This window comes from Hippopotamus amphibius, chromosome 12 (assembly GCF_030028045.1).
Source record: "Hippopotamus amphibius kiboko isolate mHipAmp2 chromosome 12, mHipAmp2.hap2, whole genome shotgun sequence".
Lineage (NCBI taxonomy): Eukaryota > Metazoa > Chordata > Mammalia > Artiodactyla > Hippopotamidae > Hippopotamus > Hippopotamus amphibius.
The window spans coordinates 7,553,569-7,581,022 of NC_080197.1; the positions used below are offsets into that span (position 1 = coordinate 7,553,569).

The following is a 27,454-nucleotide window of genomic DNA, read 5'->3' on the forward strand; positions in this document are numbered from 1 at the left end:
AGAGAGGTATTCCAAATATCTCATGAATAGTAAACATGTTTTGAATGGAATCTTCAAAATGTTAGGTTTATTCCTACAAAATCCAGACCACATGTCTCTCTTAAAAGAGAACGCTAGTCTTAGACAATACTTTCTAAAAAAATATATAAAGTCAAGCATGTGTGTGTGTAGCATGCGATCTATTTACCCAGTTTGACAAATCTATATTTCTAAGGTTTATCAAACACCCTTGCATAGTTCTAGCAAATATGTCTTGTACGGTTTGGTGCTTGGAGTAATTCACTGAGATAACCATTTGCTGCATTCTTTGGGGTTCTTTCTGCTTGATGAAGCACCTTCATTTAATCAATACAAACCACTTAAAATGCTAATTGCTGTGCTAAGTGGCGGTAACCGAATCCTCTGGAAGGGAGATGCAAATGCTGTTGTGGGGCAAGTTCTGGAATCATCGTGGGTTGATGAGAAGAGGTAAATCATCCTCAAGGTATACAGAGGTCTGCAGATTGCCTCTTGCACCCACCTTTCCTCCACCTGCTGGATAGGTGCGCTCCCCATTCTGTTTGAGGAGGAATGATTTCTTAAAAGAATCTAGCTTTTAGACTTCCCTGGTGGCGCAGTGGTTAAGAATCCACCTGCCAATACAGGGGAGATGGGTTTGAGGCCTGGTCCGGGAAGATCCCACAAGCCACAGAGCAACTAAGCCCATGTGCCACAACTACTGAAGCCCACGTGCCCAAAGCCCCTGCTCCTTGGCAAGAGAAGCCACTGCAATGAGAAGCCTGCGCACCACAACGAAGACACAACGCAGCCAATAAATAAACAAATAAGTAAGTTTATTTTTTTAAAAAATAAAAGGATCTAGCTTTTTTTTTTTTTTTTTTTTAAAAAGGATCTAGCTTTCTCCAGTGAGAGAGCTTAACCACGTTCTTGCTTACGTAACCACATGAGACCCCATGAACAGATCCTGCTGAGACACGTGTAAAGACTGGTTAAGGTCCGGTACAATTAGACCCACAGGGAATTATGGCTGCACTGACACCTCTGTTCTTAGCGCGATGTATGTTCACTGAATGATTGGTAAGTCTTACCGAGGATTTTTGTGCTATAAAGGGCCTCAAAGCATGCGGTCCCATGCTGTGCTCTCTCTAGCTCCTATGCCATTTCTTCCCAGGACCAAGGAACTGGATTCTCAGTCACTTCAGAGCCATAGTTCTCAAAGTGTGGTCCCTGGACCAGCACCAGCATCAGCTGGGAACTTATTAGACGTTCAAGTTCCGATGGCTCACCCAGACCTGCCGAATCCCTGGAGGCAGAGCCCATCCACAAGGCTTAACCAGCTTTCCAGGTGACCTTGATGTCCGAGGAAGGTGAGGAACCACTGCTCCTGAGTCCCCCTTTCCAGCTCCCTCCCCTCATCACTGCTGCCCAGACCACAAACACACTTGCACTGAGGCCCTAGACATCATCTCTAGTACCTCCAATGCCTCTCAAATCTCCTCCTTCCTTTCAGTTCCCACTGACTGCGCACCCTGGGCTTTACGTTCCTGTCCTGGCTCTTCACTTACTGACTCTGAACCATGGAGCCTCACTTTCCCCTTCCGTGAAATGGACGTAATAACACGGGCAATAAAATGCATACCATTAAAAAGAATGAATAAGACCAAGGTTGGCAAACTTTTCTGTCAAGGGCCAGATATTAAATATTTTCAGCTTTGCAGGCCATCCAGTCTCTATGATGCCAATGAATTCCTTCTTTTATTTCCCTGTGAAAGCAGCCACAACAATGTAAAGATGGATGGGTATAGCTGTGTCCTAATAAAACTGCACTTACAAAAACAAGCACAGGCTAGATTTTGTTCATCTGCCATAGTTTGCCAACCCTGAATCAGACCTATGCTTCATGACTTGAAACTACTCCCATGAGGTATCTACTGTTGAATGAGAAAACCAGGGGGTAGTTTTTTAAATGTGTAATATGATCATGATTTTGTAAAATCAACAATGATCCCCAAATACCCATATCTTGTGTAGGTATCTACGTGTGTGTCTATCCACCTCTGTGTCTATGTAGATACCAATTTCTGTGTAGGCTATGGGTACAGAGGAGAACATGGAAAGATAAGTGTACACTTTTAAGATTCAGGGGTTGCTAAAGAGGGGAAAGAGGCATGAAAACCAATAACAAAAAGGAAAAAACCGAGCACGAGTCATCATCTATATGGTCATATTTTTGCAGTTAGTTAGATTTTCCATACATGTGTTTATGTAAAAATAAATTAAATAGGATTCAAAAAACCAATCCTGATCTCCAAGGATAGTTGTGAAAATTACACAAAATAAAGCATGTAGACACCTAGTGCCGGGCCAGATGGAGCTGCTCATTCCAACTTTAATTATCCCTCAATGACACGAAGCCTCCCGACTCGGTTGTCCGTTCACGCCCTCCCTGCCTGCGCCCCTGCCTGCCCCTAACCCCTTCCAGTGAATTCTGCACGTGGCGTTCTTTGGTTCACTCCCTCCCTCATTCCGTGCATTTATATATTCCAGGCATCAGTTACAAGCCATGCACTCCGCTGGGGGCTGGAACGTAAATAAAACACAGAACCTCTGTTCCCCAGGATTTTACAGGAAATGGCCAGAAAGCCAGATCAAAGCCCAGCTCCGGTCAAATCACCGTCAGCCTGCACAGTGGCGCGCCTTCCTCTACAAAAGAAAGCAGACCCTCTCTCCTTCCCGTGGTGGAGCAGATTCCTCATCGACGCTCACATACCCAGGACCAGGCACCACGTGTATGATGGCACACAGGAGGCACTTAACAAAAAGTGGCTGAATGACTGAATCACTGACGGACACACTGGCTGACGTGACTGACGAGATGAATCGGTAAGTGGACGAGAAACCTCTCTCATCTTCCATGCCCTTGCCATCTCACCCTCACTTACTCCAAGTCAATATTAACAACTCAAATTGACTTGTATTTAGTAGGTGCCAGACCTGATGTCAGCAAACCACAGGCAATATCCCACCAGCAAGGTATGTATTAATACAACCTTCTTTTTCACAGGAAGGGGAACAAATAGTAAAGGTGGTGAAGTGACCTGCCCAAGGGCACTGAGCTGGTAAAGATGCCCAGCCAGGATGTAAGATCCGGCCTCCTACTGCAGAGCTAGAGTTCATATCAGAATCCTGTATATGTCTCAAGAAAGCACGGAGGATGTCATAAAGACCTTAAAGGATAGGCTCATATTCTGTTCATAGTGATAAAAGGCACCCGAATTTTTGGAAATAAATTTTATTTTAGAAATAAAATTTTCAAAGCTTAGAGAAATGGCAGATGGTCGAAGGAGGTGCAAGGAGATGGAAACACCCACGGAATCCTGAAGAACAGGATCTCCCAGTGATTCTCCCGGCCCTTGGAGCCCCCACTGTCCCAGGCGGCCTTGGCTCAAGTGGAAATCAACCATCTGCCAAACACGTGGTCATCCTCGGCTTTCTAATGAAACCCGCGCTCCTGGGCTGCTGAACCCTGACTCCGGCTCTGACAGATGTTTGGCAGAAACCACCCAAAGAGCTGTCTTCACTTTCTCCAGCTCCTCTCCTTTGTTCTGACATCCAGAGCAAAAGTGATGGTATTCCCATCATCAAAAGGTTACCAAGGTATCACATAATATTATTGAACTGTCAAGGAAATAGAGCGAGCAGAGGCTTACTTTAAAAAGAGAGAGAGAGAGAAGAAAAAGTGAGCAGGAGAGAAAGATTGCTAAGGAAAAAAAATGTAGCAGAGACACTACTTGGTGAGCAGAACGCTGGCTGAAACAATGCCCCCATTGTCGCCCGCAGCTTTGATAAAGCAGACTGTTAGTGGAATCAACCATTGGGGCCAAATTTCCAAATACAGCATTTTGCTGAGCACCAGATGCACTGAAATGGTTATTTTCATGGGGAATGAAAGTGATTTGCATCAATTTGCTCGGAGCCATCTGAATTCTCAGCCATATGTGTGAAATAGAATCATCCCTCCCTTTGCTCCTGGTAACTTTTCATGCCTCCTTACCGAGGAAACCCTCTCCCCGCCTGTACACCAAAATTGATAACCTCTGGGACTGTTTTCCATGGCCTCTCAGAGCAGACTTGCTTGGAACCTGTGCTCTGCGTTGGGAGGGAATGGGATTTGGGAATCTGGCTTCATGTTCCTTTTCCTCTATGCGCATAAAATTGTCTATTCGACTCCTCTTTTGTTCATTCAGCAAAACTTTAGTAAAGCCTGTGCCAGGCCCTGTGAGGACTGGACACACGGGGCCTCAGCCTCTCCCCACTGGAGACCCAAAGCCTTGAGTGGAGCTGCCACTTGCTGAGAGGCCAGCTTTTAAAGATGATGCAAAGGCACAATTCCCATGTGGTCAGATGGAACCTTTAGATGCAACAGCTCACACTCAGTAGAAGCAGGTGCTTTAGTGACATGATGCCATGTGCATGCGGAACTGGGACCAGTGAGGGAAAGGGTGTCTCCTGCTCACTTCAGGCAAGTTCACTGCGTGGAGTGGTCGGCTGTTGGGCAGAACGGCCTGGACCACATAGATGTGCTATACTTTGTGTTGCTGCCCCTCGTATTGCAAAGCGGCTGTAGTGAACCCCATGCATATTTACAAGAGTGTGCTGAGTGCTCGGCCCTGCTGGAGCCCCACGCAGAACGCAGGAACCTTCCCTCAAAGTCTGATGCTGCACTATTCACAGCAGCCAGGACATGGAAGCGACCTAAATGTCCATTGACAGATGTGTGGATAAAGAAGATGTGACACATATATACAATGGAATATGACTCAGCCATAAAAAGGAATGAAATTGAGTTATTTTTAGTGAGGTGGATGGACCTAGAGTCTGTTAGACAGGGTGAAATAAGTCAGAAAGAGAAAAAAAAAAAACACCATATGCTAACACATATATATGGAATCTAGAAAAATGGTACTGATGAACCTAGTGACAGGGCAGGAATAAAGATGCAGAAGTAGAGAATGGACTTGAGGACGCGAGGTGGGGGAGGGGAGCCTGGGACGAAGTGAGCGAGTAGCATTGACATATATACACTACCAACTATAAAATGGATAGCTAGGGGGAAGCTGCTGCATAGCACAGGGAGATCGGCTTGGTGCTTTGTGATGACCTAGAGGGGTGGGATAGGGCGGGTGGGAGGAAGGCTATCGTGGAGGGGATATGGGGATATATGTATAAACATAGCTGATTCACTTTGTTGTACAGCAGACACTCACACAACGTGGTAAAGCAATTATACTCCAATAAAGATGTGTACTGAAAGAAAAGTCTGATGCCGCCATGCTTGCACAAACGCCATCCGTGTCTTAAGGAAACAACAAACGACAGTGCTTAGCCCCATCACCGAAACGCCTGCTGTCACCCGTGCGTATCCCCACTGTCTCCTGGCCCAGCCCGCGCCAGTTTGTGTGAGTACAAAGGGAACCATTATAATGGTTCACGTTCATTGCATCTTACTATGCCCCTCCTAAGTGCCTGCCACGGACCAGCTTACGTGAACCACACAACACTGCGAGGCACAAACACGACTGCTGTCACCCACATATGACATACGAAGTAAACAGGGCAAAAGGAGGCCAAGCTGCGTAGCTCAGAAGTGACATTCAATCCTGGACTGGCTGACCCACCAAACTCTTGCCCAGACTTGGAGCAGAACCCGCCCTCTCTTTAGAGAAGGTTTCTCAACCTCTCGCAATTGACAGTGTAGCCAGGTGGTTCTTCGTTGTGGATTATGTGGTCCTGTCCATTACAGGATGTTCTGCAGCACCCCCGACCTCTATTCACTAGATGCCAGTAGCACCCCACTTCCAGCCCCTACCCGGAGCTGACAGCCGAAAAGGACTCCAGCTATTGCCAAATGTCTCCAGGGATGCAAATCACTGCCCACTGAGAACCACTGGTTAAGGGCGAGTACCTTGGTTGCATCCTGTTTACATCTGTTATCCAGGCGTAACTCTTGATCAAGGCCAGCTTCGGGAGCTGTAACTGTTCAGTCCCCCAGGGCCCCATGCTTGATCTGATGCTATGCTATCATCATCTTGAAAATCTTAAAAATTCTTGAACAAGGGACCCTGCGTTTTCATTTTGAACCAGGCCTACAAACTACATAGCCAATCCTGCTCTTAATAGGATCAGACTTGACTCTCAAAGGTGTCCCAGCTTGGGAAAAAAAATGCGTATGGCCACTCTTCTGATTATGCATAACAGAGCCTTTAAAAGCTCATCATGTAATGTTTGCCTTATTGACCTGAAAAATACAAAAGCCTAGTTTACTATCCTGTAAGAGACCACTCCGTGACACTCATGCCTGCACATCGTTTGCATTTTCCATCATCAACTACTAGACGCATATCCACCCTGACATTTTCCCAGTAAGAGCTAGAGAAATGGACATAATCGTCCACAAAAAGAAATCAGGGAAACAAATGTCTTGGCAAAAATATAAAGGACAAGAGGTATGTGTGGTTCTCCTAAACCAGGGGTTGCAAACTTGAATATGTAAATGGGTCATGCAGGTATCAGAAATGAATACAACCTTCTGGTTATTGAGACATCAAGAAATGACAAGAACTATAAAAAACTGAAGAGCAGTCAGCATCTCAAAATGGTAGCTGCTATTCAATTTTGACTCAGGCAGGCACAGTGTTACCAGATATTCTCATTTTTTCAAAAGACAGAACTATTATTTTATGTGAAACCTTTCATTTTAGACACTGGGAACTAATTTAACCTTTAAAAACTATCATCTGTGCCAGTACATTGTAGACCAAACAAAAACTGGTCTGCAGATGCCAGCTCATGACACCTGCCCTACAATCTCTGACTATCTTAGCTCCCCTTCCCCACTCTGGCCATTTGAGACATCTGCCTAAGTTTTCTCGCTGTCTAAAGGTGAGCCGGTAGATAACTATACCCCGCCCGCTTGCTACTTACATACAAGAGGAGGATTTGTATCTCATGCTTGGACAGGTCAATGAGTATCTGAGCGGGAATCTATTAAGTGGTCAATTTCTAGTTCTGCAGAAGCAACTGACTGGATCTCCCCCAAAATGCTGAAACCTCCACAGCTGGTGACAACCTCCCATCCTGACACCACCTCCGAATGCCCTCTCCAACCTGCGCGCTGGTCGTCCAATTCTGGTCACGTCCAACACTTTAATATCATGAGAACAACACAGCCTTACAAGGCAAAGCATGTGTCTGCTGGGGCAACCAAAAGCTGGGGCCTCTACTGAAGGATGTCTATGGTATCTTTCACAATGACTGAATCTGGTTAAAATCATAAGTGGCTGCTGATTTTACTGCTAGGTATTTGAGGTTACTGCTTTTTCCTTTGGCAAACTCCTAGGAGAAAAAAGTGAATCCACGTGGCTTGGAAGGGAGAGACTGGTTGTATCTAATGACTAAAAACCAGGGTGTAGAGTGGGGGTCTGTGCAGGCCAAATCCTGGCAGCCTGTGTTGTATGGCCCAGAACTAACGATGGTTTTTACATTTTTAAAGTAAAAAAGAAGAGGAGGAAGAAGTGTGTGTGTGTTGCGGGTGGGGGGGGGGGGGGAGGGAACTGGGGAGAAGGTAAGGCAGCAAAAAACAAGCAGGAGCAGCAACCATACCTGGCCCCCGAAACCTACAATATTTACCATCTGGCCCTTTTCAGAAAATGTTTGCCAACTCTTGGTGGAAATAGATAAATCACTCATTCCCTATCTTCTCGAAATAGATTTAAAACAGTATTGAACTGATTCCATTCATCTCTCAGTCCCCATCATCATTCCCGTCTGTCTGCTGCCATGAGTGACCTTGGGAAAACCGTCTTGCTCAGCACTGCCCATCCAGTCGACCAGGTGCGTCCTCTGCTCTCAAATGAACATTTTAGGTTCACATCATGGCCTGCTATCTTGCCACCAACATGCTTTCAGTTTACTGCCTACTTCTGGAGCCCCCGTTTTAAAGATTAATATTAGTTTTAGAGCTTATAAACAAAGCTACAACCTGTGAGCCATATTCAGTTTGTCTCCTTTTCCCATAGAGGCACAGCCACCAGCTAAATAATGACCATGGAAAGGTTACAGGAGCTTACAGCTCCGGGGAGATATTGTATGAAGTCCGCAGCATTTAATAACTAGGTGAAAGGATCATTAAAATGTACCACTGCACCTTGTTGGTTGTTTTAAGAGACTCAGCAAATGACAGTTCCTCCCAAATATACAGGAACAAAAGTCACAGCAAATTTAAGGAAGAAGCCTGAGTTGCATCTGCATTTATCCTGTTCAAGGAAATAGTTTAGCCTTTCTTAATTGTCTATTAGTAAGCATAGGTTAATAACACTTAGCCTCTTTTAATTTCTTATGAATTCATGAAGAGTGTTTTGACTTTATACTATGTACTATTATATACTATATAATATATACTATACAGCTCAAAAGATGCTTTTGTATTTGCTGCCATCTAACTAAACTATATAGGTTATTATTATCTTTCAACCTGAAAATCAAGCAGCATCACTCTTAACTTAGAAACTCTTAGTTACTTATATCATTAGAGTCTTAATAAATCTTAAAATCTACATCTGCTCCTTTTAAGATATTTATTAATAGAAACGAAATATAACAATTCAATTCCCCAACTTCATTCTGTGTTGATATTGTGTTCCATGATTTCGAATGGCTGTGTTCTATCTTTAAATAAAGGAATTCAGAGAAAAAAATTAATTTAATTGTAGCTGAGTAAGTAGAGCCCAGTAGCTAACCTGTGGACACTGGAGCCAGCAACACCTGGATTTACATCTTGGCTCCACCATTTTGAGCTGTGTGTCCACACTTCAAACTCCTTAGCTTGTAAAAATGGGGTGACAGTGCCCCCATCAATGGAGTCACGCTGAAGATGAAATGTTGGTTCATGTCTAGTGCTCGGCGGATGCCTGGCATGTAGTAAGTTCTCTGTGAATGTCAGAATCATTACCATCGCCAGCAGCCACAGTCACAGGAGCCCACAGCTAACTCTGGTTCATCCGAAAACTCAGCTCAGGCACAAACTTCTCCAAAAAGATGAGCTCATCCCTTGATGGAGCCCCATTTCTAGCACCAGAAAACTTCCCTACCAAGCTGTCACACATCTTTCTTATCATGCTCTTTTATGCATTCAAATGGGAGAATCCTTCCTTTTTCTCACCAGCATATCCATTCAGTTGGCCAAACGCCATAAGTTCAACTACTGTGTCTGTTCCTATAAATATAATTACGTAGCCACGGTTTAAAAAAACTGATGTTAGAAAAAGGCATACAGTGAAATATAAAAGCCCCTTCCCCAGCCCTCAAACCACCCTTCAGCTCCCCAAAGGTAACCAGCATTACCCGGTACATCTGTATCCCGCTGCTAGTTCCCTCTCTGTGCTGACAAAGCACGTGTGAGTGTGAGTGTGAGTGTGTGAGTGTGAGCGTGTCAGACTCTGCCTATTGTCCTGCCTCCTCCTCATCCATGTGTTTCACACACCTTTGATATTACCAAGTGTGACCCTATTTAGTTGTTACCTCATGTACCATAATTTATCTAATTACCCCCTTTGAGTGAAATCTCTATTACACACAAGCGATCCAAGAATGGGAACTTTATCCTCGTCAGTCACCTCCCCAGCACCTCGTGGACAGCAGGGCTCAGCAAATGTTTGTAAAATAGCGAAATGTAAAAAAAAAAAGGCTGACTCCCTCAGTTTATGTCCACATCATCTTTGCTTCTGCTAGTGCATCTTAGAGTAAATTCCTAGAAGTACCATTGCTGTGTAAAGACGTGTGTGAAATGAATTTTGATCAATAGGGACAAACTGCCCTCTAAAAGGACCATAGCAAATTGAATCACAGGATTACACTGTGGCGTGTTTTGAGGGGTTTAAATCATAACTGTCTATCTAAATTTCAAGCTCCTTTAAAGAGGCAACAAAATTTTTTTACACCTTATTTTACGTTCTCTTTAAGGTCTACTTTGCAAGCAGTAGACAGATGTTCAATAAAAGCTTTTTGAATTATAATTAATATACCAAGATATAAAAAGGGTTTAATTCAGGAGTGGAAAAAAAGTTAACTGCTTTAAGTAGTACACTAAGAAAAAAAAAAAAATTTGTAAGTTAACCCAATTAACCAGAGCCTATACACAGAAAAAGAGGTAAAAACTGATTTTTTGTAGATGGAGGGGTGGGGACAGAGTTGTAAGAAGGGTGTTTACACAGTAAATCCCAGCAGGCATGGGTCTTTTTCAGTCTGAGTCGTTCTGAAATTGATTCTGTGGTTTCTTTGATGCCCTCTATATTTAAAAAGAAGTGTAGACTATGGTTTTTTTAATTAGGTTGAATATAAGTTACTTTGGTTTGCAGAAGAGCTCCTCTTGAATTCTACAAATTCATTAACAAATTTCTTTTGCAAAACCATGTCTGGAAGTAAATCTATCAATTAAACAAACAAAACATGAGGGGACCCAGAAACAGTTGAGATTAAACTCTTACACCTGGGAGCACAGTCAGGGCTGCAAAGGATGGGGGGACATCACACTGGGATCTGAATGTCACCCCCAGTGGAGCCTGGCCCTGCAGCCCCCGAGGGAGCTGCTCAATTGCCGTCATTCTCCACCTTGTCACTCTCGCCTTGAAGGAAATTCTAAAAATGACAGGCTCGGTCATGGAATGAGGAACATCCCACACACTGCCACTCCTTGTTCCAAAATTAGACTCTGTCATAGACACCAATCTCCAAGGTGGCAAAAATAGCTGGCTGCTCGGGGGAGTCCCAAACTGTCCCCGCGGAGTTTCCCTGTAGCTGCTCCAGAGAGGCAGCTGGCAGCTCGTGGGCCAAAGAGTCCCTGCCGCTCCATCTCATTCAACAGTGAGTCCTTCCCCTAATACCCCAGGCCTGCCAGCCTCGTCTACACCCTCTTTAGAGTGAATCGTAATACACTGAACATAAAAAGAGAGGAGGTGGGGGAAGAATTAGGAGAAACACGATTACTATCCGGTGCCAAAAGTACCAAAAGAAACGGGATTTCCCGTAACAGTGATTTTTTAAGGTATACTCTGAGTTGATATGTATTTCTGAAAGGTACTCTGAGAGTCAGGATAATTCGAAAACACTAAGACAGTTCTCAGTGCGGATACAAGAGAAACAGAAGGGCTTTAAAGCCCTTCTAGGGAGTAAGGCACTGTGGCCAGAGGTAGAGTTTTAAGAACCAAATAAAATGATCCTGAAATCCTGGCCCCAACAGCAATGAGCTCTATAGCTGCGGGCAAGTGACTTAACCTCTGAGAGTGTATGTTTTCTCATCTATAAGAGCTGGAGAGTGATTCCTTCCAGGTCAAGGGTCATCAATAATACTCCCTTGAACGATAAGCCCCATGGGAGCATGAGCTTTACCTGTCAAGTACTGCTATACCCTAGAGCACATGACAGCCTATTATGTCCTCAATAAACATTTCTGAATGAACAAATGAATGAGAATGAATGAATGAACCCACCTCCCAGAGATATCGTGGTGATTAGAGAAAAAGTGAGTGAAGTGTCTGGCTCAATAAGTGGTATGGCTGTTGTTACTAAAGAGCCTGGCATTCAGCAGATGTGTCATAAATAAACGGCATCCACAGCAAAACACCATAAAGTAGGAAACACACTTAAAAGGTAAGATCAAAGCACTAAATAAACATTATTCCAGAAGTCTGCATGGTATGGGGACAGACACTAAGGTAGCCCCCATGATCTCCTCCTCCAGGTGTGCATGCCCTTGATGGTAGGAAGGACTTGTGACTTGCTTCCAACCAATAGCCTATGACAGGGTGATGGGCTGTCACGACCATGATTGGGATACACAGGATTGTGGCCCTCATTTTGCAAGGAGAGTCTTTCTTGCTGGCTTTGATGAAGCAAGTGGGAAGGCCCATGTGGCAAGGAACTGAGGGTGGCCCCTGGGAGCTAAGGGTGGCCTCCATCCACTAGCCAACAAGAAACTGAGACCCTTGATCCTAACTTTCACCAACCACCACCATGAGCTTATGAGTGGGTCTTTCCCCATTCTAACCTTGAGCTGAGGCTAGAGCATCTCAGCCTTGTGAGACTCTGAAGCTGGGGGCCCAAGCGAGCCATGCTAAGATTCTTGACCCACGGCACCTCTGTGATAATGTATCTGTGTTGTTTTAGGGTGCACAGTTTGTGGCACTTTGTTACATGACAACGGAAAACTATTACATGTAGTAACATGGGCACGACATCAACTGGCCACAGCATGGGGAGCAAACACCCAGAGAAGGACCACTTGCTGAGTGACAAAAGAGAGTGGTAGGGACTGAGGAGAACTGAGTATCCCCATTCTACCTAAAGACAGAAGGCACGACCGGGAGTATCTGATGGTTACCACGTGGAGGTGTGAGATCAGTGTGATGTTTTCACTTTTCAAGATAATACAGAAATCTGAGTTTTATGTGAAACCTCTTAACTTTTAAACGTCAGCCATTAATTTGGAATTTTTCGAAAAGCAGTGAGGCCGGAAGTCTGAAATCAGAATCACTGGTCTACAGTCAAGGTGGCAGCTGGGCTGATTCCTTTTGGAGGTTCCAGGGGAGAATCTGTTTCCTTGCTTTTTCCAATTTCTAGAGGCCACCTACATCCTTTGGGTCACATCTCTTTCTACCTTCAAAACCATCGGCACAGACTCTTCAAATCTCTGTCTGTCCCTCTGCTTCCACTGTCACATCACCTTCTGCCTGGCTCTAACCCCTCTCGTTTCCTTCTTATAAAGACCTTGTGACGACACTGGGCCCACCCAGATAATCCAGGGCTATCTCCCCATTTCAAGAGCTTTAACTTAATCACATCTGCAAAGTCCCTTCTGCCATGTAAGGTAATGCTCAAAGGTTCCAGGGATTAAGATGTGCAAGATCTTCAGGGAGCCATTTGTTCAGCCTATCACAGTAATAACAATAATGATAATGATAAAATAAAAATTATTATTATCATCCAACCCACACGTCTCTTCTTGATGACTTCTGGGATTCAGGGTCATAAGTCTGATTCACAGCCATTCACTCAAGGCTGCAACTTCAAGCTGTCATACATCCCATGGTGAAGCATTCTGCCTGGGGAGTTAGAGGCAGCTAACAGTGGGCTAGGGCTTCCTAAAAAGAGTTTAGCTTCACCATCTTTCTCCATTTATGACCTTGACCATCCCAGAGAAGCAAGCCAGTAGTGACATAAAGGCAATCCTAGTTGAGAACATAGCCAATCTGTGTGGACCTACTCCCAGTGATCAGAAAATGAAAAACTGTAACTTGGGGGCTGTTGTATCATCTTCACATGTTTCATTTTAGCACAGTATCTCTCTTCTCCTCGAATCAGAGATCGATTCAAGGATGTTGATTTTTAAGCATTTCACAATCTTCAGTTTAACTTCCTTGAGATTCAGATCCCATTTCGAAGCTTACTCATTTCCATCTAAAACAGAATGTTTTTACTTTTAAAATCATATTCATTTTATAGAGCTTGTTAAGCATACAGCAAATTAAGAGCAAACAACATTATATTCCAGTTAAATTTGCAAAGGGATGATCTGAACAAATTACTCATACTCCTGATTAATTTTTAGTGGAAGTAATGAGGAGGTTGTAAACGGAAAAACATGCGTGTGCAGAACCTGCCTTTCAAGTGCATAACAATTTATGCTAATTGATGGCTTTACCAAAAGGTAATCTTAAAAAAAATTCTTCAGACATTTAAAAGCATCTTGTGTAGCTTACAATTTTAATGCAGTGACATGTTGCCCTGTAACTTCAAAATGACTTGAATTCTTCTCCCTTTCTTTTTCTCTTTCTTTTTCTTTCTTTCCCTTTCTTTCTCGCTCTCTTTTTCTTTCTTTCTCTCTCTCTTTCCTTCCTTCCTTCCTTCCATCCATCCATCCATCCATGCACTTATCTATCTCTTATCTGTCTCTATTTCAATATCCAGAATTGGGAAGCATATGGGGAAATGGATATGAAGACTATATTAGTTCTTTCTGAACTAAATGGTTGGGGAAAAAATCAGAAGAGTATTTCATGATGTGTGAAAATTACATGAAATCTGCATTTCAGTGTCCATTAATAAATGTTCCTTTGGAACACAGCCATATCCACTTGATTCCATATTACCTATGCTCGCTTTCGCTCCACAAAGGCAGAGTTAAAGACTTTCAGCAGAGACCATCTTAGTCCACAAAGCCTAAAATATTACTATCTCACGCTTTACTGAAGTTTTGCTGATCCCTGCTCTAAAATTCCAGACCACTGCATGCGTAAGCCATTTGGGAATAATCTGGGGCTGCTTTGGGACAGATCACATTACTGGCATGCTTTTCCCTTCTTTAAATCCAACCACCCCACATGGTTAAATCATAAATTTTCAAATGGCCCTAAGCTTACCATGACAACCCAGTTCCTTTTGGTTTTGCAGATTTCTTTCCAGATGTGAATCCCTATGTAAGTATTTGCAGCCACACTGCATGATTTGCATTATCTAACTGTTGTACATTCATTTCAGTTTGTAAATTTACTCTTCTTAAAGGAGAAACTCATGAATCATGCTTCTCTGAACAATGCACAGTCCCTGGCACCAAGCAATGGACAGAGTAGGTGTTCTGAGACTGCATTTACACATGCTCATCTGTACTTGTGTTTGCGGTGTCTTTATACATCAATGACTATGAAGGTTTATCCACTAGAGACGGCAAATGCACGGCTATGGGCAGAATGGAGTCTTACGGATAGGTTTTCTTTGTCCCACAGAGTGTTACTGTTTTTTTGTTGTTGGTTTCATCTGGAATTAATTTCCAGCAGTTACAAATGGGAAGATCCTATATACAAACTCAAATTCTTGACTTATCTGGAAAAAATCAAGAACTCTCCTACACAGAAACCACGATCTCATGTCAACAGCTGTCTCACGTCTCTCATGTCTTGAGCTTTTGACATTTCACCCCAGTTTCCTCTCAGCCTCTTCTCCCACGTATATTTTCTCTCTGATCACTGTTGACATTTATCATGACAGTTATATATACATCCAGAGGTACATAACCCACATAGTTGTGTCTATAGTTGTCCATACTCATCCAAGTTGATTTGAATGTACACACATACACACTGCAATGCACTGAATACTGTGTCCCCCACCCCCAAATTCGTATGTTCAAATCTTAACCCCCAAAGTGATGGTATTAGAAGGCAGGACCTGTGGGAGGTGCTTAGGTCATGAGGGCAGAGCCCTCATGAATGGCATTACTGCTCTTATAAAAGAGACCCCAGAGAAACCTCTCACCCCTTCTGCCATATGAGACACATTAAAAAGACAGCCATCTGTGAACCAGGAAGTGGGCCCCACCAGCATCCACAGGCACCTTGATCTGGGACTTCCCAGCCTCCTCATGAGAAATAAGTACATTTTTTTTTTATAATGTACTCCGTCTACGGTATTTTGTTGTAGGAGCCCACACGGATGAAACACACACGTAACCACTGAGGCACAAAGTGGATAAGCAGATGATGAGGGGGTGTGTGGTTACCATGTTACCAGTTGGCCTTTTGGAGCTTTCCAAGGATGGCATTTAATCCAAGCAATGCACTGCCGAGTACTAGAGTACATCATCTGCCCAAAAAAAATACTGACCGTATTTTCGGCACAAAGATTCCAAGACTGCATTCTGCAGCGGCGCACACTGGGTCATAGGCAAGAAATTCCAAACGTACCATTGAATTTTTCACGCTCTGCAGCAAGCGTTCGTGCTGCTCGGCTATGGCCAAGGCAGCAGAGTGGACTTTCTGGTAGATGGCCTCCCCATCTCGCGTTTGAAAGATAAACAGCCCTTCACCAGTCTCACACATCCTGTGAAAACAAAGACAGAGAGCTTCTGAAAACCAGCTCCTACAAGTTTAATGCACCAAGAGCCAAGAACAGTCCAAGATCAAGCTCCTTTATTTTGTGTGAGATTAGGATTCTTGTTCACCTGTGCTAAACAGTTAACTAGAATCAAAGTGTTCGATGAATTGTTATTAATATGGGCAAGAAACCAATCACTCTAAGCCAACACGATGCCCAAGTTGTTTGTCCTGAAGGTTTTCTTATAGAAGGTTAATTTAAAAAGCTGTTTCTGGATTCTCAGTATCATCTCTCTGCTTCCCGTATGACTCTCAAAGAGGACACCTGAGCAGATGCCTTCCCACCACAGTCCCCGAATCAGAAACTCACCGGAAACAGTGCCAGTTCAGCTCAGAGGAGAAGGGAGGATTCTGGGACTCTCAGATTCTGCCCTGACCTTCCTTACAGACAATGGCTTGAAGAATGATTTCACTTCTGAAATCAACTGTGCTTTCCAAGAGCACAGATCAAATTTTACTCCAGCTGTTCACTCAATGTGATGAAGCAAATGCAGGAGTTTTGTTGTTGTTGTTGTTTTTTAATGAATATAACTGTTCTGAATTAATGTGTGGAACAGGAGTTACGCAAGGAAAGGTATATGGGTTGCATCATTAATGGTAAGGTTTAAGAGGAGGGTCGTTTCTACTTCAGACTGTTAAAAAAATGAATTATATTAATAAGGGAAGATTGGTACAAATAATTGGGCAAGAACAAAATAAATGTGTTTTAAATACTATACACACACACACATATATGTGTATATATGTATGGCGCGGTGTATATAATTCATAAATATATTTAATTACTCTAAATATTTTGAAAGACTTGGCACAAAATCATATTATCAAGGATAATTTTTAAAAGGGTATTTTTTAAAGTTCTGGTTTTGATACATACATATATGAACAGTAAACTAAGAGGTTGTTTCTGTTTTAAAGAACAGTATTTAATTATTACATTATTTACAGTTATTAATACCTAATTATTCTAAGACACAATTCCACTCCTTCCATCTCAGAATCTCTTGCTGAAAAACTGAATACTGGCCTTAAAGCCTGAGTTTTGGTCACATCTAGAGGCTCACATCTGAAGAACTTTTTAACACAGCATGGAAACCAAGCAAATTTTCAACCCAAACTACTATTCCAGTCTGTGCAATTAATGCAAAAAAAGGAAGATTTATCCTTATCTAATTTTCCACAGTTGGCTCAATACCACAGCCATATGGCAGTTTTCAGCATATATAGCATGGAGTATTTTAATTGGTCAAAACCTGCCTAGCTTGAATTTCACTAATATGGACCATGTAAGAATAGAGAGAAAAAAGAAGGCTCTTTCAACAAGCTAACATAAAGAACTAGCTTACAAGGTTGATCATGTGATTTTAATTATTAAGTCATTCTAATCCAAGCAAGAACTAAAAACTAAAATTCAAAGCATTTTTACTCAAGTCCCATTTCCTTCCTGAAGACGTCCTAAAATACTTCAGCTGTCAGTGCTATCCTCTCTTTATTTGATCCACCGTACAAATTTGACTCTGCTACTTGGCACTTAATTCTGCAAGGTTTTAATTCTTTTCACACCTCTTTGTTTTCCATCAAATATGGAAATATATGTTAAGAGGAAGGTAACCTCAACCAATCCTTTAAGAGGAAGAAGTGGCCTTCTGTTCCCTCTAGGGCAGAGGTCATTATATATTTACTTACTTAGATGCCAACCTTGCTTCCAGAAAGGATGAAGGTACCTGTTACTGGGAAACATTTGTGGGATGATTGATTCATAGCAAACCGTGCAACTGTGTTTCTAAAACTTGACTATCTAGCGGCTTTTCAGGTTTTTGTAAGTGCAACTCAGAGTAAATACATATAGTTTAGATTGTGACCTAGTACATCTGTTGATCTATTTATCTATCATTTAGCCATCTATTTATCTATCAACTTATAACATGTTGATATTTTCTATTCTATTTTTAATACCAGTGATGAAGTGCTTAATTTATGTTATGCCTCACTAATTGGTGAGACCTACTTTTTGAAAATCACTCTTTTATCCAATGTCTGCTTTTGATTAACATAATGAATCCACAGCCATCCTTTAATGGCATTTGACTCTAAATAATTACTGTGATCAAAAACAAAATCAAAACAACCAGAATATAAAGTATTCTTCCTGAAAGTACACAAACTTTCCTTGCCTCCACCTAAAGATCTGAAAGACACACACACACACACGCACACACACACACACGCACACACACACACCCCACTTACCACTTACAGAAAGGACCAGAGTCACAACTTCAAATTCCATCAGCACTGAGACAAAGAACGTGAATGGATAAAGATGCTCTGACCCCCTACAACACAGAGCCACACAGAAGGAGTGCAGCTAGTTGACACCAGCCGCCAGTCAACCCTGGTCACATTTACGTGGGGAAATATAAGCCCAATGTAGTTACACTTCTGATTGTTTAAGAAAAACCAGAAATCTTGATTTTTATAGGAAATAACCTGAATTTTTAATGTTGGCAACCTTTTCTATTTTTTTCAAGCTGTTGGGTTCAAAATGCCTCTATGGACCAGATCTGGCCAGCAGGCCACCAGTTTGCATCAAAGGGACAAAAATGCACTAAAGAGCTTCATATAGAACAGAAATTAGGCCTTTGGTTTGCATTACTAGGACATATCAAAGGCACATGCCCTTCAGTGGAACAGTATGACCCAGAAAGTGTGGATAATTAATTAAAATCGACCTCAGATGCTCTTTCATGTGGTCTCTTCCAACCTTTACCCAGGAGTTCTTTTGTTTCACTCACACCCCTCCCCCAACCCAACAGATTTGTTTGGTGCTGTTTCCTAAGCAGCTTTATCACCCATTAAAAACGTTACTAGAGGCCTTCGGCAAAATAATTTAATGGGCCAATTTCCCAAGGCAAGTAAGAAGAAAACAGGAAAAAAAAAAGGAAAGGAAAGGAAGTCAAAAGAAAAGCACATCAAAGGGGTAATGGTCTTACATAACCTAACACAGCAACGTCTGCTTCACATCTCAGAAGAAAACACAACACAAAGCAAAGATGTTCTAATGGGTTTATGCATCGCAGACTTGCAAATACACAAGTTTGGACTTTTAATGGTCAGATTCCTTTCTTTCTCCTTACTCACTGACTTTTACCTTGGACACTTCAGAGAGCATCCAAAGCTGTCCCAAATGCTCCAAGATGCTTTCCTGATGGCCTTATGCTAACAGAACCAGTGAATGGAAACCCAGAAATGTAAAATAACGAGTTTAAGTCGGGCCCTTCCTATGTCCTTTGTAAAGATAAGCGTTTGGATATAGGAACACTGCGGCCATATAGATGCACTTATAGCTTTGAATTTCTCAATAATTACTTTGTCTAAATGATATGCCTGTCACTCCAAACCATTGATTATACACTTGGTTAAGAATCTGTAAGAAATCCAAGAGCTCAGAAAGTACTGGAAAACTCATTCATTCATTCTTGCACAAAGTAAGCATGTATCAGGGCAGCGAAGAATAAGAGGCTTGGTAAAGGTACAGACTTGGGCTCCAGGGTGCCTGGCCAGGACTGCCCCTTACCAGCTTAGTGACCTGGTACATGCAGGTTAACCTCTCTAAGCCTGCATTTCCATCTGTAAAATAAATACGATAGTAACTATCACCTAGATTTATTGAAAGTATTAGATATGACACATTTTGTTAGAAAGATACTAATGGAACTGACATTATGAGGACCAAAAATAAGTGAGCTCACAGGGGACAGTATTAATAAGTAAACTTATGAAATCAGGAAGTCAATCGACTTCACAGTTCCTCACTTTCAAGATGTATTTTGTGCATGTGTGTGCGTACATCTGTATGTGTTTATGTTTAGAATATTTAAACATTGCCAAAAGCAGGATGTATCTCACCCTCAACATGTATATTTAAGATAATCTTTTCTTCTCTCCATCCCTGTCATAGTGGTTATTAGATCAGCACTGATTTTTTACATTTACAATTATACTGTATATTATAATGAAAAGAATACGGTACTTGTCACCCTAACCTTAGGCAAATCATAATAGTGGCTGCGATGGGTGTAAACAAAGGTAAGGGCAGAGGCTTTTTCTTTGAGGAGTTTACAATTTACTTGGTTGGACAAGTTCTACATATGTGAATGGGTTCAAAAATAATATAATGGTGGAGTGAGCCGTAAGAAGATCAATCAAGAAAGGAAAGGTATATTTGGGAAGAGAGGTGGGTTTGCGTTAGACAGCAAAAAGGAAAATGAGTCAGCAGAAAACCTGACAGAAACAAATCAGAAACACCTTGCAGAGAGCGACACAAAACTAGGAGCAAAAAGCCTGCAGAATGTTGATATTCTTCTGCCTGTGAATATGAGATGAACAAATGGAGTAGGACCCCTCCCCGACCTGTGCCTCCGGCAATGCCAAAGAAAACACACACATAGAAATGCAAAAGTAAGTAAACAAGAGGCCTAGCCACATGAGATCTAGTAGCTCCATCATGAAGAAAAATCTGGGGAGGGGTCTGTTAGGAGCTCGTAATCCAGAACAGGGGTTCTCTCCACTGGTAAAATTACTATGAGCAATACTTAGATGCCAGATCATCCTTCGTTGTAGGGGCTGCCCTGTGCATTGTAGGGTGTTTAGCAGCATCTCTGGTTTCTACGCACTGGATGCCAGTAGCATCCCCTACTTGTGACACTGATAAGTGTCCCTTCGGTGGCAAAATGCCCCCAGCTGAGAATCACTGAAATAGACCTAAACGAAGGGGATGAGGGAGCATCTGACACATGCTTAAATGGTACTGAGGTTGTACACACAGGCAGCTTCTGGGTTCATCAGAGGTTGCCTCACTGCAGACTGAACTGAGACTGGGGTAGAGAGCACACCCTGTACTGGAGGTTCTGCTTTGTCCTACGTGTTCCAATCACTGGCATCGCTGCCTGGTTGACCTCAACTTGAGAAGAGGTGGTGGTTGACTCTGCTAGTGCCGTGTGTGTGTGTGTGTGTGTGTGTGTGTCTATGTATCAGCTGGAGATCAGGCCAATCTAGGCTGTCAGCTGAGACTGTCCGCCTGGCCTTTGCTGCAACCCGTAGGGCAAGATATGGAATAAATGTGAGATCCCAGGGGAGGTACCACCCAGGCTTCTGCACAGGGGACAGCTCTGTGAACATTGGTCATCCCCACACAACTTTTGTTTGTCAAACCTTTGTGTCACCTATTTAATATTTTTAATCAACTCGCTTTTCTTCCCTCTTAAACAAATGTGTTGTAAATGGAATTATCAGATCAGCTATCATAAGCCAGTGTGCTCTGCTGTAAATTGAAAGCAGACTTGAACATAAATACAATGAAAACACAGTAAGTCAATAAATTCGGTCCAGGTCCCCTTGTCAAAGATCCGAGCTGGAAGTTAGCTTACTTCTCAGTAACACAGGTAAATCAGAAAGTGTTAGAAGGTTCCCAATGTTTAAGACATGCCAGCACCCCGCTGAAATGTTTCTTTATAATTTAATCAGAGATCAGAAAGGTAATTGAAAAGAAAATGACTTCATCACAGTAAGAGTCACATTCATTTAATGCTATGTCTCTATCACCGAAAGTCATCTCACATTTTGGGAAATACAGGAGCAGTTTGCAGACTCCTTCTCTGGGTGGTGTGGGAGACAGGACGTCTCCATCCCAGCGCCCTTGGATGTTGGAATCATGACCTTGGGCAAGTTCCTTGACCTCTTGAAGGCTCAGCGGCCTCATATTTCAAATGTGAGTAATAAGCCCACCCAAACCTCAGAGAGTGGTGGGAAATCGTGCGTTATATTTAGCAAAGGACCTGACATCAAGTCAACATTTAATTAGGATTGGTTATTGTTATTTGAACCCTTTAAAATGTGAAAGCCAATGAGGACGGGGCTCTCGGGGAAAACTTCACGAGGGAGGCACAACCACATCTCTACCCGGAAGGAAACGTGGGTGACCGCATTCTGGGACAGCAGTGGGGAAGCAAGAAAAGATGCGTGGGAAAGGAAGGCGTGTGGCTGGGGGAATGTTGATGTCAGGCTCACGGGCATGTGAAAACAGAGTAATAGGAACCTCTTCCTTAAGAAAGGAATTATGAATTCAGGGAGACAAAGTCTCCCTTTAAGAAAAGTATCAGCTTTCATTGAAAAAAAAAAAGAAACTATGATGTGGAATATCGGGTGTTTCATTTCTCCAGCTCCAGGAAGTACACAGTGTCGGGCATGGACTGCTAGCAGCACCTCAGTAAAGCTTCCGAGCCACGTGATCAGGATGAAGACAAAGGTCCCAGTTCCGAGTGTGCATCACTACATGCTGTCCCTTCTCCTGTGGTTTCATCTTCAATGTCACCAGGCTTCCTAAGACCGGTTCCCTTACATGTGTACAGAGATCATCACTCTCACTTCTCAGATGCACATTCTGACCGCTCTGTTTGGACTTGAAGGTTTGTGGGAGAAAAAATTAACTATCCAAAGTCACAGCGCACAGCTGGAATACAAGCAGTTTAGTACTTGCATGTTCTTAATCACTCAATATATAAGCAAAGTCAAAGAAAGATCACATTTTTCTTCCTTTTTTGCTTTCTCATGTTATGCCACGACCCAGATCTACATCCTTCTGTCGAGGACGCATTTTCTCTCATCCTCCCGCTGTAGAAGTTTATCAGGAGCGGGTTGCAGATGAAGCGCTAGTCACAGCTCTCGAACCCAAACATAACATTGTGTAGCTTTACTAATCCCTGGTGGGACGAAAAGCCAGTTTAGCAACAGAGGGAAATCGCTGAACGAGCCTTGATGCTAACGTGTCCAAAACTGAAGTCTGATCGTTGTCAGCCCAGCTCCCCAGCCCCCGATTTAGGAAGCTCTGCAGCAGCAGCCGCTCCTGGGGGGTCGTGAACAGCTCTCCTTCTCTCCTAACCCACGTCTGACCAGTGCGTTCTTTTCGCTTTAGCTTCAAGACACGTAAGCCCACGTTCACTCACTGCTACCAGCATCCTTGCAGCCACGATGTCATTCTAACGGGTTTAGCCAGAGAAAGTGTGGTTTTAAAAAAAGAAGTCAGACTGTGTCACCTCTTTGCTTAACACTCCCTGTGTACTCAAGAATTTAATCTCGTCCAAAACGAGGTCTGGCCTTTGCCAGGGGCTCCTGGGAGGTCATTTTTGTTTGCCTGGAGTTCCTGACTTGGCAAAGAGTAACAATGTGATTTAGGATGAGCTTCGGGTCATGTGCTATCTGTGGACCTGGAGACTGAGATCACCCACGTGGGCAGACAATGACCAATCCTCAGGCGTGTGATGGAGCCCCAGTAAAAACTCTGAACGCTGTGGACCGGGGAGCGTCCCTGGGTGGCAACACTCCGTGCAACTGTCACACATTGATACGAGGAAAGTAACGCTGTCCTGGCCCCACGGAGAAAGAGTAACAGAAGCTCCATGTCACCTACTTCTCTGGTCCCCACCCCGTGCACTTCTTCTCTTAGCTGATGTTAATCTGTATCCTTCTCTGTAACAAACTGTAACTATGGATTTCATAGCTTTCAGTGAATTCTGTGAGTCATTCTAACAAATGATTAAACCTTATGTGATATGGGAACCCCTGAACCTGCAGTTGGTGTCAGAAGTGAGAAAGGCCTTGGGGACTGTTCCTTCAAACTGTGTAGTCGTCCAACTATGCAGCCCCCGTGGCTCCCGTGTGATTAAGACTAAAAGCCAGATTCTTTAGAACGTCCATCAGGCCCCACATGGCGTGACTCCGTTGCATCTCCAGCTCTAGCATACATTGTTCCCCCCTCACTTTTTCTGCTCCAGTCTCGCCGGCCTCCTGGCTCTGCTTTACACTCTAGATACATACACTTCCCCCTCGGCACCTTCTCCCATCCTCCTACTTCTGGCTGGAATGCTCTTCCTCCAGATTCCTACGTGGCTCACTCTCTCGCCTCCTCCAGGTCTTTACTCATACATCACTGACTTGGCAAAGCCAGTACTGCTCACCCTATTTAAACCTGCAGCCCTCCTTCGACACTTTCTATCGAACATCTTTATTTTTCACTGTGGGACTTACACGTTCTAACATCTATCTCACTTTTTCTTAATGTCTGTTACTGTGTGTATCCCCTCTCCTCTAGAGAGTAAGGTTCACAACAACAGAACACATGTATGTTTTATTTATTGCTATATACACAGTGCTTGGAACCACACCCGGCTCTCAGGGTGCACTCGGGGACTACGTGATGAAAGAAGGTATGATTCATTTTCACTAGTGCTGTACTAGACTTCTGAGGTACTATCATATATAAAATGGTCACATACACTAGTGGGCCATCACCTACAATAAGATGTCACAGCACACAAATCGCCAACTAACCACCAGGGAAATCTAAACCACAATGAAATATCACCTCATATTGTGAAAAAAACAAGAGATAACAAGTGATGGAGAGGATGTAGAGAAAAGGAAATCCTTGTGCACTCTTGGTGGGAATGTAAATTGGTGCAACCACTGTGAAAAATGGTATGGAGGTTCTTCAAAAAATTAAAAAGAGAACTTCCCAGTGATGCAGCGGTTCCACTTCTGGGTATATATCCAAAGGAAATGAAATCACAGTCCCAAAGAGACACCTGCACCCCCATGTTCACTGCAGGATTATTCACAACAGCCGAGACATGGAAATAACCTTAAAGTCCCTTGATGGATAAACGGATAAAGAAAATGTAGTGTGTGTGTATATACACGGACACTGGAATATTACTGAGTTGTAAAAAAAGAAGACAGTCCTGTCTTTGTGACAACATGGATGGAACCCGAGGGCATCATGCTACGTGAAGTAAGTCAGACAAAGAAGGATAAATACTGTATGATCTCACTGATATGTGGAATCTAAAAAAAAAAGCCAAACTCATAGAAACAGAGAGTAGAAAGGTGGTTACAAGGGGTTGGGGTGGAAGAAAAGGGGAGATGTTGGTCTAAGGCTACAGACGTCCAGCTGGAAGATGAGTAATTTCTGGGGATCTAATGTGCAGCACGGTGACTATAATTAAAAATACTGTATGGTATACCTGAAAGTTACTAACAGAGTAGATATTAAATGTTTCTCACCACAAAACAACGTAATTATCTGAGGTGATGAAGCTGTTAACTAACCTTATTGTGGTGACCATTTTGCAATATATACATGTATCAAATCATCACCCTGTACTCCTTAAACTTAAATACTGTTATATGTCATTTATACCTCAATAAAGCTGGGAAACAATAAAAAATACACCCAAAATTTTTTTAAAAGATGGCCACAAGACGGGAGGCATTGATGAGTGTCTAATTTCTTTTTCCAAAGGTCCTAAGAAAGGCATCCGTTCCTTTAGGAATTTCACATGCTAAGACCAGAGAAGCTCAGAGGTAAGAGGGGACCTAGCTAAGCTTCTTACGACGGCCTTGTCTTGTCTGTGTTCACACCCACACACCTAGCGCGGTGCCCGACAGAGAACAGACACGCAATAATGAAAGATCTTTTAAAGCTGATGGTTAAAGAGGTTACTCTGGGGAGCAGAAAGAGGACCTTCCCTTCTGATTTCACACATGCCTCCACTCAAGCAACATTTATGTTACATTGTAAATATTACTTATACATGAAAATTTATAAATAAAAAATGGAAAATTATTTCTTAGATCGATGCTAATGTAGAGTGAATGGCCACATAAATGGCACAACTGTAGTTTCTGTTTTCTTTCAAGAGAAGAGACTCTCACTTCACCTGAGCAAGACTGTGCGGGATCCAGGACATCTGAATTCAAATTTCTCTACTGAACATAGTAGGGAGAGGGGAGTACATTTTATTCGTTAACTTGCTTTCATTCCTCTAGTAAGAATGAATATATGCTCTACAAAATATTTAGAAATGAGGGATTAGTAAGTGGCTTAGCATCAAAAAGACAAACAGAGAATATCCAAAGATTTATAACAGAGTAATGGTCCCTTTTTACCATAAACGCATCAATTGGAGGGGGATACAATTTTCTTCTCCAATAAAAAGTTATTTCACCAATTAGACTTCTTTTTAGAGTGATGGTGATTTCTTTTCCAAGACTGGTCAGATGCCTTTACATCCATAAAAGCCTTTTTCACCAATCTGTGCACTCCATTTAAGGAAGAGAATTTGTAAATGCAATGTCAATTTTCACATATTCTTGGCGCACCTAAAAGTTTCTCTTAAAAGGATGTCAAAAGCACAAGAGAGACATTCTCAGGCTGGTAAAGAGAGGCACCCACGTGTGCTAATTACTCACCACTTTCTGCCAAATGTCACCTGAGCTTCCCTCACCCCTGCAGGTGCTAAACCCAGGGTATTCATTTAAATCAGTCAGGAGGTGGGGCGGGGCCTGACACCAAAGCATGCGAACTGGGCGGCCAGCTGTGAAATTCACAGGGAATCTTACTGGACACCTGCCACTGTGCTTTAAACAGTAACGTTTCAAGAATAGTTCCACGGGGGATGTTGCCACGGTTAGAACTTCATGTCAATTGGATCTTCCCTTAAAAAAATCAGAGCCCCTGCCAGTCTGATGTACTTCACTGAAGTTTCAGGGCATTCCAAGTGGAAAGAAACAGCGAAAGACTAGAAAAAATTCAAATGAAATATGCAATGTGTCTCTTCTCCCTGCCCCAAATAAGCTAATTGTTCTTCATTTCCAGGGGCAACGAGTGGCGATTAATTGTGCAACTGCACTTTATTTAAAAGATGATATTTCACCTCTGGATTTCTTCCAGAAAAAAACAGAGGTATGGTCAGATTTGCCTATATTGGGGAAGAGAGGGAAAATAGCATCTAGAAGACTCTCATGAACTTTGATCACGACACTGCCGCCCAGGAGAGATGAACAGTCCTGGCTGTAGGTGCCTGCACTCCGAACTAAAAGGACAAATAGGACGTTCCAGAGTCAAAGTAAACAAAGACAATTCACACATGAGTGCACATCTAAAATGGTTTTAGGGTGTTCGGGTTACGTAGTATGCCTTCTCTTCCTCAGCTCTGTAGAGTTCTAACCCAGCAGAGTGGTGATACTCAGGCTTCTTCGAAATCTACAGGGTTTGGAAGTAAGAAGAGCTGAGTGTGCTCCTGAATCCACCATTCACGTACTGGTCTCGTGCGTTTGGATCAGTCACACAGAGGCCCAAGTTTCCTCTTAGGACCAGAATAATAACATCCCCAGGTTTATATGACCAGTCAGTGGCTTAAATGAGACAGTGCGTGTAAAATGCTCAGTACAACGACTTTCATATAGTAAGGGCTCAATAAATAGCAGTAATAATTTTCAATGGTTGATACGCCTGCTAGAGCAGAGTTTTTCACCTGGATAATTGGACCCGATAATTCTTTTTTGTGGGGGTTGTCCTGGGCAGCTTACGTTGTGACAACTAAAAATGTCTCCAGACATTGCCAAATGTCCCT

General features: G+C 42.8%; 1 protein-coding gene across 2 annotated transcripts in view; it reads right to left on the reverse strand.

Moving 5' to 3' along the window:
* Nucleotides 1–27,454, reverse strand: part of DOK5 (docking protein 5) — a 149,212-nt gene that overhangs the window by 25,866 nt on the left and 95,892 nt on the right. For both annotated transcript variants that reach the window (XR_009048578.1, XM_057704251.1), the window contains exon 6: nt 15,795–15,930. Coding sequence is in view for 1 of the 2 variants with exons in the window: in XM_057704251.1 (XP_057560234.1) it covers nt 15,795–15,930 (136 nt within the window). In the remaining variant the exon portion in view is untranslated. The remainder of the gene's footprint in view (nt 1–15,794; nt 15,931–27,454) is intronic.